Genomic DNA, 15,252 nt, shown 5'->3' with positions numbered 1-15,252 from the left:
TATTACATAAGACCCTTGTGTTTTAAATTTTATCTTGCAATCTAAAATAAAATATTGTTTATATTATTGTATATATAATAATTTGATCTATAATCTAAAATAGCACAATCTATTTCATCATTTTTTGTATTTTTAAAAAAAATTATTATAATTTTTATATTACATTATTTTTTTTTTATTAGATTTATCAAAACATGACGCGGCAAAGAAAACTCAACGATTTTATAATGAACGTTACGAAGTAAGTGGAGTAATAATTAATTATGATTTATATTTTTATTGATTACATTGGCATATTGCCAAGTTTTGCCAATAGCAAATGTAATCACTGTATTTTCATCCAATATGTATCTGAATATTTGTAAAATAACAAAGAAGTTTTATGAACCACAGGGCGGCCAAACTTAGATCGTCAACCTGGTTGTCGAAAGCTCTGTCTACACTATCAAACTAGTTTTACAAAAAAGGTGTGTTGTGCCAAAATATGGTAGTAATATGCCCAAATATGGTAGTGATATGACATCATCATGTCCATATATGGGCACATCACATTTTTTGTCAAATAAAGTTTGATAGTGTAGACAGAGCTTTAAACATCTCAATCTCAAAGAGTAATTTAAAGTGTATACATCTTTGAAATGTAAAGTTATATAATAAATAAAAAAATATGCAAGAATCAAAGACGTGTGGGCATTTAAACTGATGAAAAAATATGCACTGGCGTCAATTAACCATGAGGAAAATTAATCACATTATTGATTGAAAAATATAATCAAGGGCTGATTAAGAAATGAAATTTGTGAAACTTAATCACATCAAAGCCTGTCGTTTGATTAGTTTTGTTTAATATTCAAAAATAATTTAATTGTTTGTTACCAAGGTTATGCTTAGTAGAGTTTATATTTTGATGTACCTAACCAAATGCTTGATGTTAATTGTGTTATTTTTATATTGAATGCTTTTCCCACCCTCATTATTATTTCATATAGATCGATATTTCAAGATATAATAAGTATGGACAGTGTCATTATGAAAATAATGGTGAGATATATATTTCATAATGCAGCTTTATTGATTTTTAGTTCCCTGGTAGCTATTACATTCATGTGTCAATCAATATAATTTTCATTTATATATATATATATATAGGTAACTTTATTCCAAAAAATGTAACAAAACCACGCACTGTGGATTTACAAAATCTGATACGTTCTTATATGCATGCATCCTACAACAACAAAAAATATAAAATAATGTAAAAATAAAGATTCAAAATAACAAAAGCCACTTATTTCTGTTACTGGCAATCTCACGCAAATTAATTAGGTCGTTAAAATTATTTATCTTAAAAATCTGATAAATAAATCATTTCTAAGTGTACTTAACAGATTGGTTTGATGTTTTCCAATTCGCCCTTTTATTGAATTAGAGTGTACTATACCAAACACCAATGCTGAAAAAGCAGGAGTATCTTCACTCATTCTAAGTATATGGCCAAGCATAGACCACCTAAGTTTATTTACATTCTCAGATAAAGGTTTAGTATTTGTTACCAAATATAACTTATTATTGCTAATCTTTTTCGGATATTTCACATTAATAATAGTTCTTAAGTGGGACCTATGACAGGTATCATTTTCATTTACTTACAATTATACACAGAAGTACTACTACACATTTAAAATTCCTCAAATATTACTCTTTCCTCAAAAAGATACAAGTATAGATACAGTACCTGAAATCATAGAGATATTCACTATAATATCTCTATGCTGAAATAGACACCTTTTAGATACAAAAATGTCTTCCCTTATTTTACAGGTGTCCCCTGAATAGGCATTGACTAAAATTGGCAACATATTATTTTGTGTGTGTTTCATGGGAAAGTCTCCCCTTAATAGGGGTTCTACTGCCAATTTTAAAAGGTCAGACAACATCCTAAAATGACCCCAAAATTGATGTTTTTTGAAAAATATATTTCTTGGAAGAGTTCAAAAAAGGCTGTTTGCTAAATTATTACTATACTTCTTGTTGTGATGATGATTCACACTTTTGAATGGTTAAAAACACCTTACATTTTGTTTTTCCTTGCCCTAGCTATTTTCCCATCCGTGATCCCCTACTAATATACCTTATAAAAATAAAATCACTTAGAATTGTATGGTACATGCATGATGTGCCACTTTAGCGGCCATATATTTAATAAATAATATGTTAATATATATATATATATATTATATTTAGAATTTTGCTCAGCGTCTTGTAAGTGCAGACAGGGCATCTCTTTTTCTGGTGGACAACAAAAGCAAAGAGCTATATGCCAGAATATTTGATGTAGGTGATGGCCAAGGGAGCCAAGTTGTTACGAAAGATCACAAAGAGATACGGTAAATAAAGTGGACTACATTTCCATATTTAGTTAATGGAGTATTTCCAGCTACTGAACTGTAGTTACTGTAGAACAATCTCAAACATTCTCTAGTACCTATACAGGGCAATACAATGTTCAAACCTCCCAAGTCACCAGGGAGGCGTCCCAGATGTTCAACTTGTCTCCTGAACACCATGCAACTGTGTGTGATAACCAAAATACTGTTGTTTTTTTTACGTTCATATACATTACAGCAAGTCAGTTTGGATCAGTGTAGATGATGATTCTGACTACTGATATATGTCAATATGTTAATATAAAGAATGTGTCACTTTCTTGATAGTTTACCTGTAATATCCAAACCTTATTATCTTCAGTCAGTTAGCTTTATGTCATCAATTTTAATACCTGATCTATAATCCATATAATTATCTGAAATTTGATATATCGATGATGGATTGCGCTGTCAGAATAATTTCTGAATTTCTGAAATATAAGTACACACAGTGAGATCACATGATGAAGGAAAAGAGAGGGCTATAGCTGTAAAGAATTGCAGTTTCCTCACTATAAAAAGATATATTATTCCCCTAAGAAATATTTAAACTCTGTCCACACTATCAAACTAGTTTGACAAAAATGTGTGATGTGCCCATGATATGGACATACTGTATTTGATAATATCACTGCCATATTTGGGCACATCACACTTTTTTTGTCAAACTAGTTTGATAGTGTATATAGAGCTTAAGATATAATTGCTTTCATTCTGTAGGTTTCCGATTGGTAAAGGAGTAGCTGGACACGTAGCAACATCTGGAGAGATCCTCAACATCCCTGATGCCTATCTTGACGATAGGTTTAATAGACAAGTTGATATACAGACAGGTTATGTTACAAAGTCTCTACTCTGTATGCCAATTAAGATAAGAGGACAGTAAGTACAACATGGCTTAAAGCTCTGTCTACACTATCAAACCAGTGTGATGTGCCCAAATATGGTAGTGATATTCCCAAATATGGTAGTAATATGACATCATCACCATATATAGGCACATCACTTTTTGTTGTCACATAAAGTTTGTTTGTTTGCAACGCAAGTAGATTGACCAATAACAATCGATGGATTATTCGTACTGTCGCTTGTCATTGGTCAATTCAAGGTTGTGATGTCAGAGGTTTGTTCTCTGTTTCCTTCAGGATTTTGTTACTCTCTCTGATTGGTAGACAAACATTTTGAAACAACGATTCAACCTCGAAATTAATTATCATTATTAAAACCTGATGAAAATGATCTACTTTAGAGATCTAATTTGTCATAGCATCTTCCTATTGCTCATTTTCATGCACATAGGTATCAATCTCCTATATACTGTACATTTTGTTTCTGAAGCATTATCGGTGTAGTGCAGATGGTGAATAAAAAGAGTGGCGCATTTACTCGGGCAGACGAACAAGCTTTTGAAACGTTTGCGGTTTACTGTGGCCTGGCATTACATCACGCCAAACTGTACGACAAGATACGCCGGTCAGAGCAAAAACACCGGGTAGCCTTAGAGATCTTAAGCTACCATCGCCAATGTTCAGAAGAGGAGTTCACCAAGCTAATAAATATGCAAGTGCCTGATCCTGTGCCAGACCTTGCAAGGTAACCTGATTTAAGCTCTGTCTACACTATCAAACTACTGTGATGTGCCCAAACATGGTAGTGATATAACCAAATATGGTAGTGATATGACATCATCATGTCCATATTATATGGGCACATCACATTTTTTTGTCACATAAAGTTTGATAGTGTAAACAGAGCTTAATAAATAGTGTTTCTACTGTATACAATCCTATATGCTCCATAATTAATTTTTTTTATATCGGATGTCATGTTTTCTTTTATCCCAGAGACAGCTATATTTTTGGCTCAATATTCTTATTTTTGTTCACTGTTACACACAATGATATTTACTGTTGTTATGTAATAATCCTTGTTATATGCTCCATAATTAATTTCTTTTATATCGGATGTCATGTTTTCTTTTATCCCAGAGACAGCTATATTTTTTGCTCAATATTCTTATTTTTTTTACTATTACACACAATAATATTTACTGTTGTTATGTAATAATTTATTTACAGATATGATTTTTCACCCTGGAGTTTAGATGAGGATACTAAACCTTTGTATGTAATCTGTATGTTTAAGGAGCTGTTTGACTTGCAAAGGTAACAAAGTATTTAATTGTTTACAGATAGTGTAATGTATTTGCTAATGGGTTTTTACCATAGCGTCATTAATACTGTTCTTATTAACCCCTGTCATTGTCATCATTATCAATCATTATAATATAATAGTTCATTCTTATCGTATATAAGCAATCTCTGAATGCGCTGCACATTATTTTGGATCTTGTATGGAAACATACTCCCATAATGCAGCTAGTAATCGGTGCAAAATTTTTTCTTGACCTAATCGGGTACCGATGTATACACCTGGGTGGAGAGAGGCAAACGTAAGTAAAGTGTTTGCCTAAAGGATACAAGCAATGGAGCAAAAGTTGAATTCGAACCACGATCTCACAATCAGTAATCAGTAAACACATTGCGGCACACGCCCTCACATAATCATATCAACAGTTGTTCATCAGCTATATTGTTATCTGTACTTAGATCTCTCTTTTTGGCATTTTTTTAAAGAGGGGTGAGGATGAGGTTGCGGGTTTGGAGGAAGTGTGGTTGCGGCAGGTTGGGGTGTGAATGTGATATGTATATTGTGCTGTTGTTAATATTAAATACTTCAAAGTGTCTAAATGTTCATTAATGATAACACATTTTATTTAGCATAATTTGTATACAAGTGTGTATGTTTTGACTAGTAGTATATTGGATAATTATTTCAGGCCAGGAAAAGGTCCTTTGTCGTTTGAAGAAAGGTAGAAGAATCTACTTCAAGTTGCTTTTTGACTTTAACAACTTGTCCGCATGCTTCTTCCCTTTTGTGGTTAATAATTTTAATATGATTCTTTTTATTAATTGTTTTAAAACCAAATGCTATATTACTAATAATCTTTTTGGTTCAGCAAGAATATCCTTTTTTCTAAATATTAAATTCTTCAATGGTTCAATTCTTCTTTAATCATTTTCCTTATTATATTTTTTGTTTATGTATTAAATTGTTTTTGAAATTTTATCTTCACTTTGATTTACATTTTTGTTAACATAATATGGCTTATGGTAAGAAAAATCTAATACAATTGAAAATATATTTCTTTGTTATAATAGTCTGTTAATTCAATTTAAAAAGGTCTTTATAAAACCTTAGTTTTATTTTGCTTACTGTTTTAACTAATTAAAATTAATAATTATATATATTATTTTCTATAAAACCTTTTGCTCTCCACTTTTAAAGCCAACGCCTTAATGAATGCAAATGACATGATGGTAATATTGCAACTTTTAATTTCTGTGTTAACAATTTGGTCCCTATCTCTCCAAAATCCAACCCTTTAAAAAAAAAACTTTTCTAAATTTCCTTTTTCTATCCCTCCTATTATGATTAATATTTTGTTGTTGATTTAATATTATATATAACTCAATCGTTTTTGTTCAATTATGATAATAACATTTAATGTATTTTTATGCAAAAATATTTATATAATAATTAATATTCCAAGTTATCCGATTCACAATTTCTAGTAAATTCCTTGGCCATGAATAAAATAACTATATTATGTGAATAAAAAGCAAAATAAAAATGTACACTGTACATGACTATTATCAGCATAAACTTGGCAGACATCTTTATGAGGAAACATAGAAAGTGCTCACACATAGATTGCATACATTTTAATGTTTGCAAAATGTTAACCTTGTTCATGAATAATTTGATCAATAAATAGTTTTTTACACTAATCTTACCCAATTATCGAAAGAATAATTGATCATTTACATCAAATAAAATGTTTAACCGACACTAATAGTCCCAATTTATGAAAAAATATGCATTGGTGACCATATACTGGCCTAAGGCATGCCACAGAACAGTATCTACCATGATTAACACATAGATAAATAGTCAATTCCATTTTGAACTGTCTTAAGCTCTGTCTACACTATCAAAGTGTATGTGACAACAAAATTTGATGTGCCCATATATGGACATGATGATGTCATATCACTACTATATTTGGGAATATCACCACCATATTTGGGACAGAGCTTATACTGAAGAGGTTACCCAGTAAAAAGAAGAAATAAATCAAATACCACCTTTTTCTCTTTGTACTGTATATGCTACTTTCAAATTCTTCAGATGGTGTTTATGCCCGTATTCTTATCCTTATTAAAAAAGATTTAAACAAAGTGCTTAATTAACCATTGTTCTGCGTAGCATTAGCTCTCAACAGATTAAAGTTCCATAAAATGATCATGTGATAAAATGCTACCTGCAGGATTCGAACCTGCAACCTCTCTTGATACCAAGGCAAGCATCATATCATTAGACAACATAGTCTTTAATGGTTGAACCATTTCAAATACTCATCAGACGCATTGCATCATAAAATTAAGGCAAAACATTTATTTATTTATATTATATATTTGTTCATATACCAATGATTATGTTGTTATTGTTTATTTATAAAATATAAACATTATTTTTTTATTTTAGGTTTGATTACCATGATCTGTGTCGGTTTGTATTAACTGTACGCAAGAACTATCGCCACGTACCTTACCACAACTGGACTCATGCGTTCTCGGTCGCTCACACTGTCTACACCATCATAAAGAAATCAGACATCAACAATTTTACATTTCTTGAAGTATGTTTTTTATCTTAATCCTTTTATCTTTGTGTGTCAATATTTTTTTAATAACTAGCTAATTTTAAAGAATGTATTGCATCACAAAAACTAGACTTATTGAAAACAAAATTTATTTTTCCTTTGTGTTACTGTGGTTCATGTTTATTTTGATAACTAATAAAAATCAAAACAGTCTGCATTTGGATACAATTATTATAATACTATTATTGATCAGATAAAATCAAATTCGTAAAGCATTTAATGAACAGGCAAACCTGCCTTAAATTACTTGACATGTTTTGAGAATACTATTCTCGTCATCAGAACAGAAATCAGCGCCTAGGGTACTTATATACCAACTACACAATTGTATTTAAATGAGGCAATAATTAAAGAAACTATTATTGATCAGTAAAGAAAATAATATTCAAAATGCATTATAATTTTTTCTTTTTTTATTACAAAAATAAATTAAATTTGAAACAATTGTTACAATTAGCCAGTGCCACTGATACTGAATACAAGGTGCATCTAATCTAAGCAGAGAGAAATATTTTTTCTATAGACCCATTGACAATAATCAGAACAAAATCGATAGTCATCAGTTTTTATTTTTATTTTGTAAATGGTGGTCTCTGCTTAAAGTCTGCTTCTAGATTTATTTTGACCACCATCCACATTTATAAAGAAATAATTATATTATTTGTTGAAATCAATAAACAACAATAAACAACAAACAATAAATACTTGAACATTCAGCTTCATACAGTTTTTACCAAAAACGGTAAAATGAACATATTTCTTTTTTGCTTCAGTCACTGGCTTTGTTTATAGCCTGTCTGTGCCATGACCTTGATCACAGAGGAAAGAACAACTCGTACATGGTAAACAACGCAACACCTCTAGCTGCAATCTATTCAACGTCGACGATGGAACATCATCACTTCAACCAGACTGTTACCATACTACAGGTGAGTTAATGGTATCGCAAGCAGGTCGAATGGGCAGTGTGTAGGTCTCGCAACATCATGGTCGAATGGGCTGTGCATAGGTCTTGCAACTTCGTGCTAATGGTGTTAATAATAATAATAATAATAATAATAATAATATTTATTGGTTACTCTCCTAGCTATGGTTCGAACCCATTTGTACCATTTTAAAAAATCATATTTTCTCACCCATTGCCTAGTGGGATGGTTTTTCTTAAAGGTTAGAGGCCCAGAGCCCCAATCTTCTCAATAGGTGTAGATATAGGCATACAATAGATGTAGCCACTTTGTTAGAAAAATCTTATATAGGATATAATAGAATACACAGTATAAAGCTCTGTCTACACTATCAAACTTAATGTGATGTGCCCATATATGGACATGATGATGTTATATCACTACCATATTTGGGCATATCACTACCATCTTTGGGCACATTACACTTTTTTTGTCAAACTAGTGTAGTGTAGACAGAGGTTTAAGAAAAAAACAATTGGTGGTTGTTTACAGCTCAAACTAGTGCACATCTTTATAGGGCTTATGTTCACTTCATGTTCACAAAATTGTCACAGTGAATCTGCTGTCAATGCTAAATTAAGATTTGAATAAAACATTTTCTACGTACTATTAGAATGACGGCCATAACATTTTTCGACACCTGACTTCAGAAGAGTACAAGATTGTGCTGAATGAGATACGACATTCGATATTGGCAACAGATCTGGCATTGTTCTTTGGAAACAAGGGCAAGTTAAAGGGTCTCATTGAAAAGAAGCAGTTTAGCTGGGAGGATCAATCACATAGGTACTTATTGTCTGTTTCATTATTATTACTTATTCGTGAAGTTAAATCATATTTGGGTTTTGTTATATAATATTGTATATATCTTTTATATTGCATCGATTTGAAAAAAATTGTACTTTATCAGAGATGTAATAAGTTGGATACTACTTTATTATTATTTAATTATTTTTTTGCCCAAAAACAACCAATTCCAAAATTGGAAATGTGATGATCTATTCTTTTCCTACAAACCCTAAATGTCTATTTTATAATATATGCGTGATATTTGTTTGTTTGTTTCTTTATTTCCATTCACAACAAAATAAAACCATTAACATACATAAATATTCATTACAAAAATGAAAGAATGGAAAGGGGGAATCTCTGAAGCACAGCTTATAAGTAGAAACCCCCTGTTACAAAACAGTTTATAAATAGTAATATGAAACAAAGGCACAACGGCATAGGCAAACAAAATGTAACTTTTAAGAAAGTTTCTTTTTTTTTCTTTATCTTAAAAAAAAAAAGATTTCTCAGAGAGTAAGATGTAATTGTAAAAAGAAAAAAGATAAAAAAAAAAACCTGTTCTAATCAGAGTATTGCAAAAGTAATTTATTTTTGTATTTTATTTTAAAAGTTATAGGATTCTTAAGTAACTTAAGAGTCTCAGGTATATCACTCCAAAGTTCAACCCCTTTACTAACTAAACTTAATGATTTTTGAGTGGTTCTTTTAAATTGTGGGTAGAAATGGTGTTTTTGTCGCGTGTATTTATCGTGGACAGCTGAGCATAAAATGAAATTATTTTGAACAATCACTGGGAGTAAGTTATGAAAAGCTTTATGCATTAGAGAGACGGTATATAGTTTTATTAAATTATAAAGATCAAGAGTTTTAAAAAAATTAAAAATTGGTTTACTTGGACTGGTGTATGGGACTTTCATAACAAGTCTGAGTGCCTTTTTTTGTAATATGTATAAACAATTTAAATTAGTTTTAAAGGTATTACCCCAGACTTCACAACAATATGTAAAATAAGGCAAAACTAATGAATTATATAATTTAAATAAAGCTGATGTATTTAGTAAATGTTTTACTTTATAAATAATTCCAATACTTTTAGAAATTTTGGAATGAATATATATATATACAGTACAGTATTTAAAAGGTTGAGTGTTAAGCTCTCTCTACACTATCAAATTTTATGTGACAACAAAATGTGATGTGCCCTGGCCATATATGGACATGATGTCAGACCAATACCATATTTGGGTATATCACTACCATATTTGGGCACATCACACTTTTGTTGTCAAATGATAGTGTAGACAGAGCTTTAGCCTAAAAGAGGGCAGTATGAATACAATTTAAACATAGTATATTCTTATAAAAGAACTTTCCTATTCCAACACATAGTTATCTATCCATAATGCCATTGAACCTCCTCAATCTAGAAACTTCATAAAGTCGATCACGATGACAGCCTGTGACCTTTCGGCTAGCAGTAAACCGTGGTCAATTCAACAACAGACCGTTAAAGTTATATTTGATGAATTTTATCAGCAGGTGGGTGATGAGCACAGCTTGGAATGGCTCAGTTCAGTGGTTTTGTGTAACGTCATTTCACTCATTTCAGCATCTTGTTTTCACTAATTGCTTATTGCATATTGTATATGCTTTTTTGTATCGTTTATTGTCATTTTTTGTTGTTATAAATCTTGTATACTGAATTTTATACTGTAAATAGGGAGCTTTTGATTTGTGACGACTGACGATCAACCCAATGAAGTTGGCGTCGGTCATCGTCCTCTTGACCTAGAGACCACCAAACCTGTGTCGAGATGAAGAGCAAGGACACACGTCCCAATATCTCCACATGCGCACAATGAACTAAACACGATGTAGTTTGGTCGTTACAAATCAAAACTTCCCTATTGATTGAACATAATTGCTAATGCTAATCATAAATATTTGCATTCCAAGTAAAAATGAACTTTTTTTTTTAATCCGATTCTCAGTACTGTATCTAGCTATCTTAGGAGAATGCCATAATACAGCACCACAAAAGAATTCCATAATACAGCATCACAGGAGAATTCTATAATACACCATCACATGTGTTTCACCTTGCATGATAGACCGTAACCTAACATGATACAGAGATGCTGTATTACCAAATATTCCTATGATACTGGCAAATATTGCTGTAGGTGGAGATACAGCACTGAGAATCAAATATTTATTTGCATGATTTATGTTTTTGTATAGCATGTATAAAAAATTAGCATATGTTTAAATATTCATCAAGCTTTATTTGCATATGCATTATTATGTTAATTTCTGTTTTAATGTAGATCTTTAGCGCATGATGTTATTATGTCTGCATGTGATCTAACAGCTATTAGCAAACCATTTGATGTTCACAGTAAAGTTGTTTATGATATATTCGAGGAATTCTACCAACAGGTTTTTAACTTTGTTTTTGTCGAATTTTAATCTTTCCAATGACATCCTTATTACAAAATTCTTATATAAAATTTGTAGAAAAATGTGTGCTGTTTACTGGATATATAATCGTAATTATTGTAATTTTCCACCAGTGTTGAGATGATAATTGTCACATTAAGTTGTGTTCCACATCTTTAGTGCATGTATGTGCTTTTGTTTGAATGTTATAAAACATTGTTGATATTGAATAGAATTTATATTTATAATTCATTTGCCATAAGTATCATATTAGGCCTAGATTTATTTATTAATTTATTCTTTATACTCTTTAGTCAAAGACACTCTCTTGTTTTAAGGGCCTAGATTTAATAATTTATTTGTTATACTGGGTGACCTATTCATTTAAAAACTGTTTTCCCAGATAAGATAAGAGGGCCCAGGTAGATAATATATATGTTTAGTTTGTATCATATAGAAACAAGGTCTAAGTAAAGGGTTCCAATTTTAAAACATAATTAGCCTGCAATATTTCTACGATTTTGTTTAATTTATGTTTAGGGAGATGAAGAGAAAGCACAAGGCCAAAAGCCAATTCCAATGATGGATAGGGACAAAGCACATGAACTACCTGCCAACCAAGTAAGAATTTGAATTATAGGTTAATAAAGATATCCATAAATATAATTTTTTTTAATGTTTATATATTTATTAGTATATGGTAAAGGAATAACCAGTTCAGATTATGAAACCACATAAGAATGTACTATTTTTATATTAAATGATGTAAATACAGTTTTAATCTGTGGCTTACAAGTATAACATCATTTATTTTTTATTTATGTTTTTACTTTTCAGGTTTCGTTTATTGTTGGTATATGTTTGCCATGCTATGAGTTACTATACAAATTAGTACCAGGGAGTAAGCCACTATATGATGGTGCATCGTAAGTACTTTCAAAATCCAAATTGGCCCAGCAACTTTGGTAACATTATACATGACATCGCCTTAAACACTTCGGTGTAAATCAAGGATTTAGAAAAGTTGGAAAAACTAAATTAAACTAAAAAATTGCAATTATTTATTCTTTAATGTGTATTAAAATGTGTTATTTTGTTTGTTACCACTTAATAGGAAAAATTTGCAGAATTGGTCAGCACTGGTCGCCAAGCAGCGGACAGATCAAGAGGACAAGGAGAAGAAAGTAGAACGAAAACAGAGCATTGCTGAAATTTCAAAAGCCTTAAAAGAGAGTGAAGACAAAAAGTCAGAAAGTGACAATGGAAAGAAAATACCATTGCTTAAAAAATCAACATTAGCGGTTTCAAAGGAAAGTGTAGATGAATAAAGCTAGTTTGTCAGCAAGGATAGAGAGGGAAATAAAATTGAACAAAAAATGAGGTTTTTAAAAACAAAGCATCACTATTCTCTCATAATTTAATTTGTAAAACTTTTGACTTTTTTAAAAGTTTTGAAATTAAAATTGAAAATAGTTTTAATTTTGATATTTATACTCATGGATTTAGACGTGCCCGATGTCTCTGGTTCTGCTTTTTTTGACTATGATATTTCTTTACGAGCGGCACTAGCAGCCGCTTTGATTTTTACAATATTGAGCCGAATCACCATGCTAGAACTTAGCCTATCATGATTAAATTGATTAGAGCAGAGAAGAGTGAAATTCTCTTAATAAAATTTCACTCTTCCCAGATTAGAGTTAATGTTTATTAGATTGATATAACTACTGATTAATTATGTTAATTTTTACCACCATCAGGTTACAAACTTCACATCTAACGTAAATCTTCTAATTGTAACCCTGGGTTATTCTTTGATTTGATTTTTTTTAGGGTGGGTTACTATTAGAAGGGGGGGGGGTGGGTTACTATTAGAACTGCCGAGATCAACATGCAGTACAGTATCTCCTTATTTTCAAAATACGGCTGCATCATAAGTTTTTGTGGCTCTAATAGTGACCCCTATGGGTTACTATTAGAGCAGTGGGTTATTATTATAGATTGACTTATAAGGTGGGTTACTATTGAAAGAGGGGTTACTATTAGAGTGTGGGTTACTATTAGAAGATTTACGATACCCATATCAATTCTGAATTCAATTAGTATAATTATGTTTTTTATAGCAGGGTATATTGTTTATAATTGTTAATACAAAGCTTTATTTTCCTAAGTGTTTTATGTAGATAGCAGTAGTGTATATACTATGTAGAAAGATCAATTTAATCTGGCTGCATAGACTAAATTATTATGAACAACTTTTAAAATGTGTACAAATGTATCTACTGGTGTATGTATAGTAGCCATATAATATTTTTCGCCAAACAAAAATGGCAATATACTGTAGTTGTTGTATAGTAGATTTGCAAAATTATATTATTATTATGTTTAACTGAATTGTGTGGTTATACAAAAGATAAAATTCAAGATAACATTATTGTTATATATTTAAAATTTGTTTCCACAAAGCAACAGTAGAAGACACATGACCTTGCCTCCGCATCCCCCTTCCCCTGCATCCCCTGTCTCCACATCACTCACCCAACCCCTCCCCTGCCCCGCCCTAACATTTTGGAGGAAACTGTAAGGTATGTACAGGATTAAGTTAATTTCATCGCTTTACTCATTTTGAGAAAGTCCAGTTTATTTAACTGCAATTATTTATTTAATATATCACAGATAAGTCACTGTTATGAATTTTACAACTCAAGTTGTAAATGTTATCTACCTCTAAAAATATTGCACAAACTTATGTTATATTTGTGTTTTACTTTTCTGATTCAGATTCCTGATCGTAAAACAAATTAAAACTATATTATACAAAGTTTGGTCCTGGGAGGAATGAGCAGACAAGGTTTTACGTCCAATATGCATTTATTGGATGAAACGGTATGAATTTAAGAATAATTATAATGTTCCTAGGATTTTTATGCTTTTTTAGTGTTTATATTATAGTTTTATAGGAATACAATAATTTGTGATAAAACAAAGTGAATGATTTTTAAGTTAATTATTATTTGTATCGTGGAGTTGGTTATACCGTGGATTATTCCTTAATACATGGTTATACTCCATGTTTGTACGGAATACCACAATCTCTCAAAAACTGCGAAATTCGTTTGACGATTGGGATCAAGGCGGAAACGTGGACGGAATACACATTAAAGACACTATTCCTACATCGTTCGATCTAATTTAAAGTCACAAACTACATTTTATGTAAAAATAAGTACTATATGGGCCTATTGCGATAAAAAAATGTTCTTTAAATGGTTAAAATATGAAGGGAAAAAAGGCGGAGGCGTTTGATTGAAAGCCGTATATCTTTTTGTTTGCGTGTAAAAATAATGGTAATAGGCCTATGAAATATTGAAATATTTTATTTATACTGGGCGATTAAAGAGACCATTCCTACATCGTTTCGATCTAATGTAACGTCACAAATTGCATTTAACTATAGTGATAAAAATGTTTCGTCTTTAAACGGTTAAACATGTGGAAAAATAAGGCGTTTGATCGAGAAGCGTTTATTTGTTTGCGTGTAAAAAAAAACATAATTATTATTAAGTCAGGATACAAATGTGGCGGGACTTTTGCGGGAAAACGCTGTAAGCGCACAAATCATCGATAACAGTGCATTTTAGTATGATAAAGGTATTCTTTTATTTTGTATATTATCATTTCAATTTCAACCCTTTACTTTGTTCTTGTAAAGTACATATATTTCAAAATGAGTATAGTTAAATTAGGATTCTCGTAACAAAATATTGTAAATATATTTTCTAATTGTGTAATGTAAGTGTAGTATGAATGATGTATATTTAAATAAACACAAAACAAGTTAATTGAA

General features: G+C 30.9%; 1 protein-coding gene across 7 annotated transcripts in view; it reads left to right on the top strand.

Moving 5' to 3' along the window:
- LOC140062363 (probable 3',5'-cyclic phosphodiesterase pde-5) overlaps nt 1-13,230 on the top strand; it is a 42,505-nt gene extending 29,275 nt beyond the window's left edge. For 3 of the 7 annotated variants that reach the window (XM_072108552.1, XM_072108550.1, XM_072108548.1), the window contains 14 exons: nt 183-241; nt 990-1,041; nt 2,245-2,387; nt 3,147-3,308; nt 3,765-4,019; nt 4,505-4,591; nt 5,266-5,298; nt 7,035-7,188; nt 7,986-8,141; nt 8,791-8,963; nt 10,397-10,508; nt 11,949-12,029; nt 12,246-12,334; nt 12,523-13,230. In XM_072108552.1, the coding sequence (XP_071964653.1) occupies nt 183-241; nt 990-1,041; nt 2,245-2,387; nt 3,147-3,308; nt 3,765-4,019; nt 4,505-4,591; nt 5,266-5,298; nt 7,035-7,188; nt 7,986-8,141; nt 8,791-8,963; nt 10,397-10,508; nt 11,949-12,029; nt 12,246-12,334; nt 12,523-12,736 (1,770 nt within the window). In that variant the 3' untranslated portion in view covers nt 12,737-13,230. Of the gene's footprint in view, nt 1-182; nt 242-989; nt 1,042-2,244; nt 2,388-3,146; nt 3,309-3,764; nt 4,020-4,504; nt 4,592-5,265; nt 5,299-7,034; nt 7,189-7,985; nt 8,142-8,790; nt 8,964-10,396; nt 10,509-11,296; nt 11,409-11,948; nt 12,030-12,245; nt 12,335-12,522 lie in introns of all 7 variants that reach the window. The other 4 variants (XM_072108554.1, XM_072108553.1, XM_072108551.1 and 1 more) reach the window with 2 other exon arrangements.
- The last annotated feature ends 2,022 nt before the right edge of the window (nt 13,231-15,252 follow it).

Source organism: Antedon mediterranea, chromosome 11 (assembly GCF_964355755.1).
Source record: "Antedon mediterranea chromosome 11, ecAntMedi1.1, whole genome shotgun sequence".
Lineage (NCBI taxonomy): Eukaryota > Metazoa > Echinodermata > Crinoidea > Comatulida > Antedonidae > Antedon > Antedon mediterranea.
Note: the sequence above shows the minus strand (reverse complement) of the source record. Positions and strands in the feature narration are given on the sequence as shown.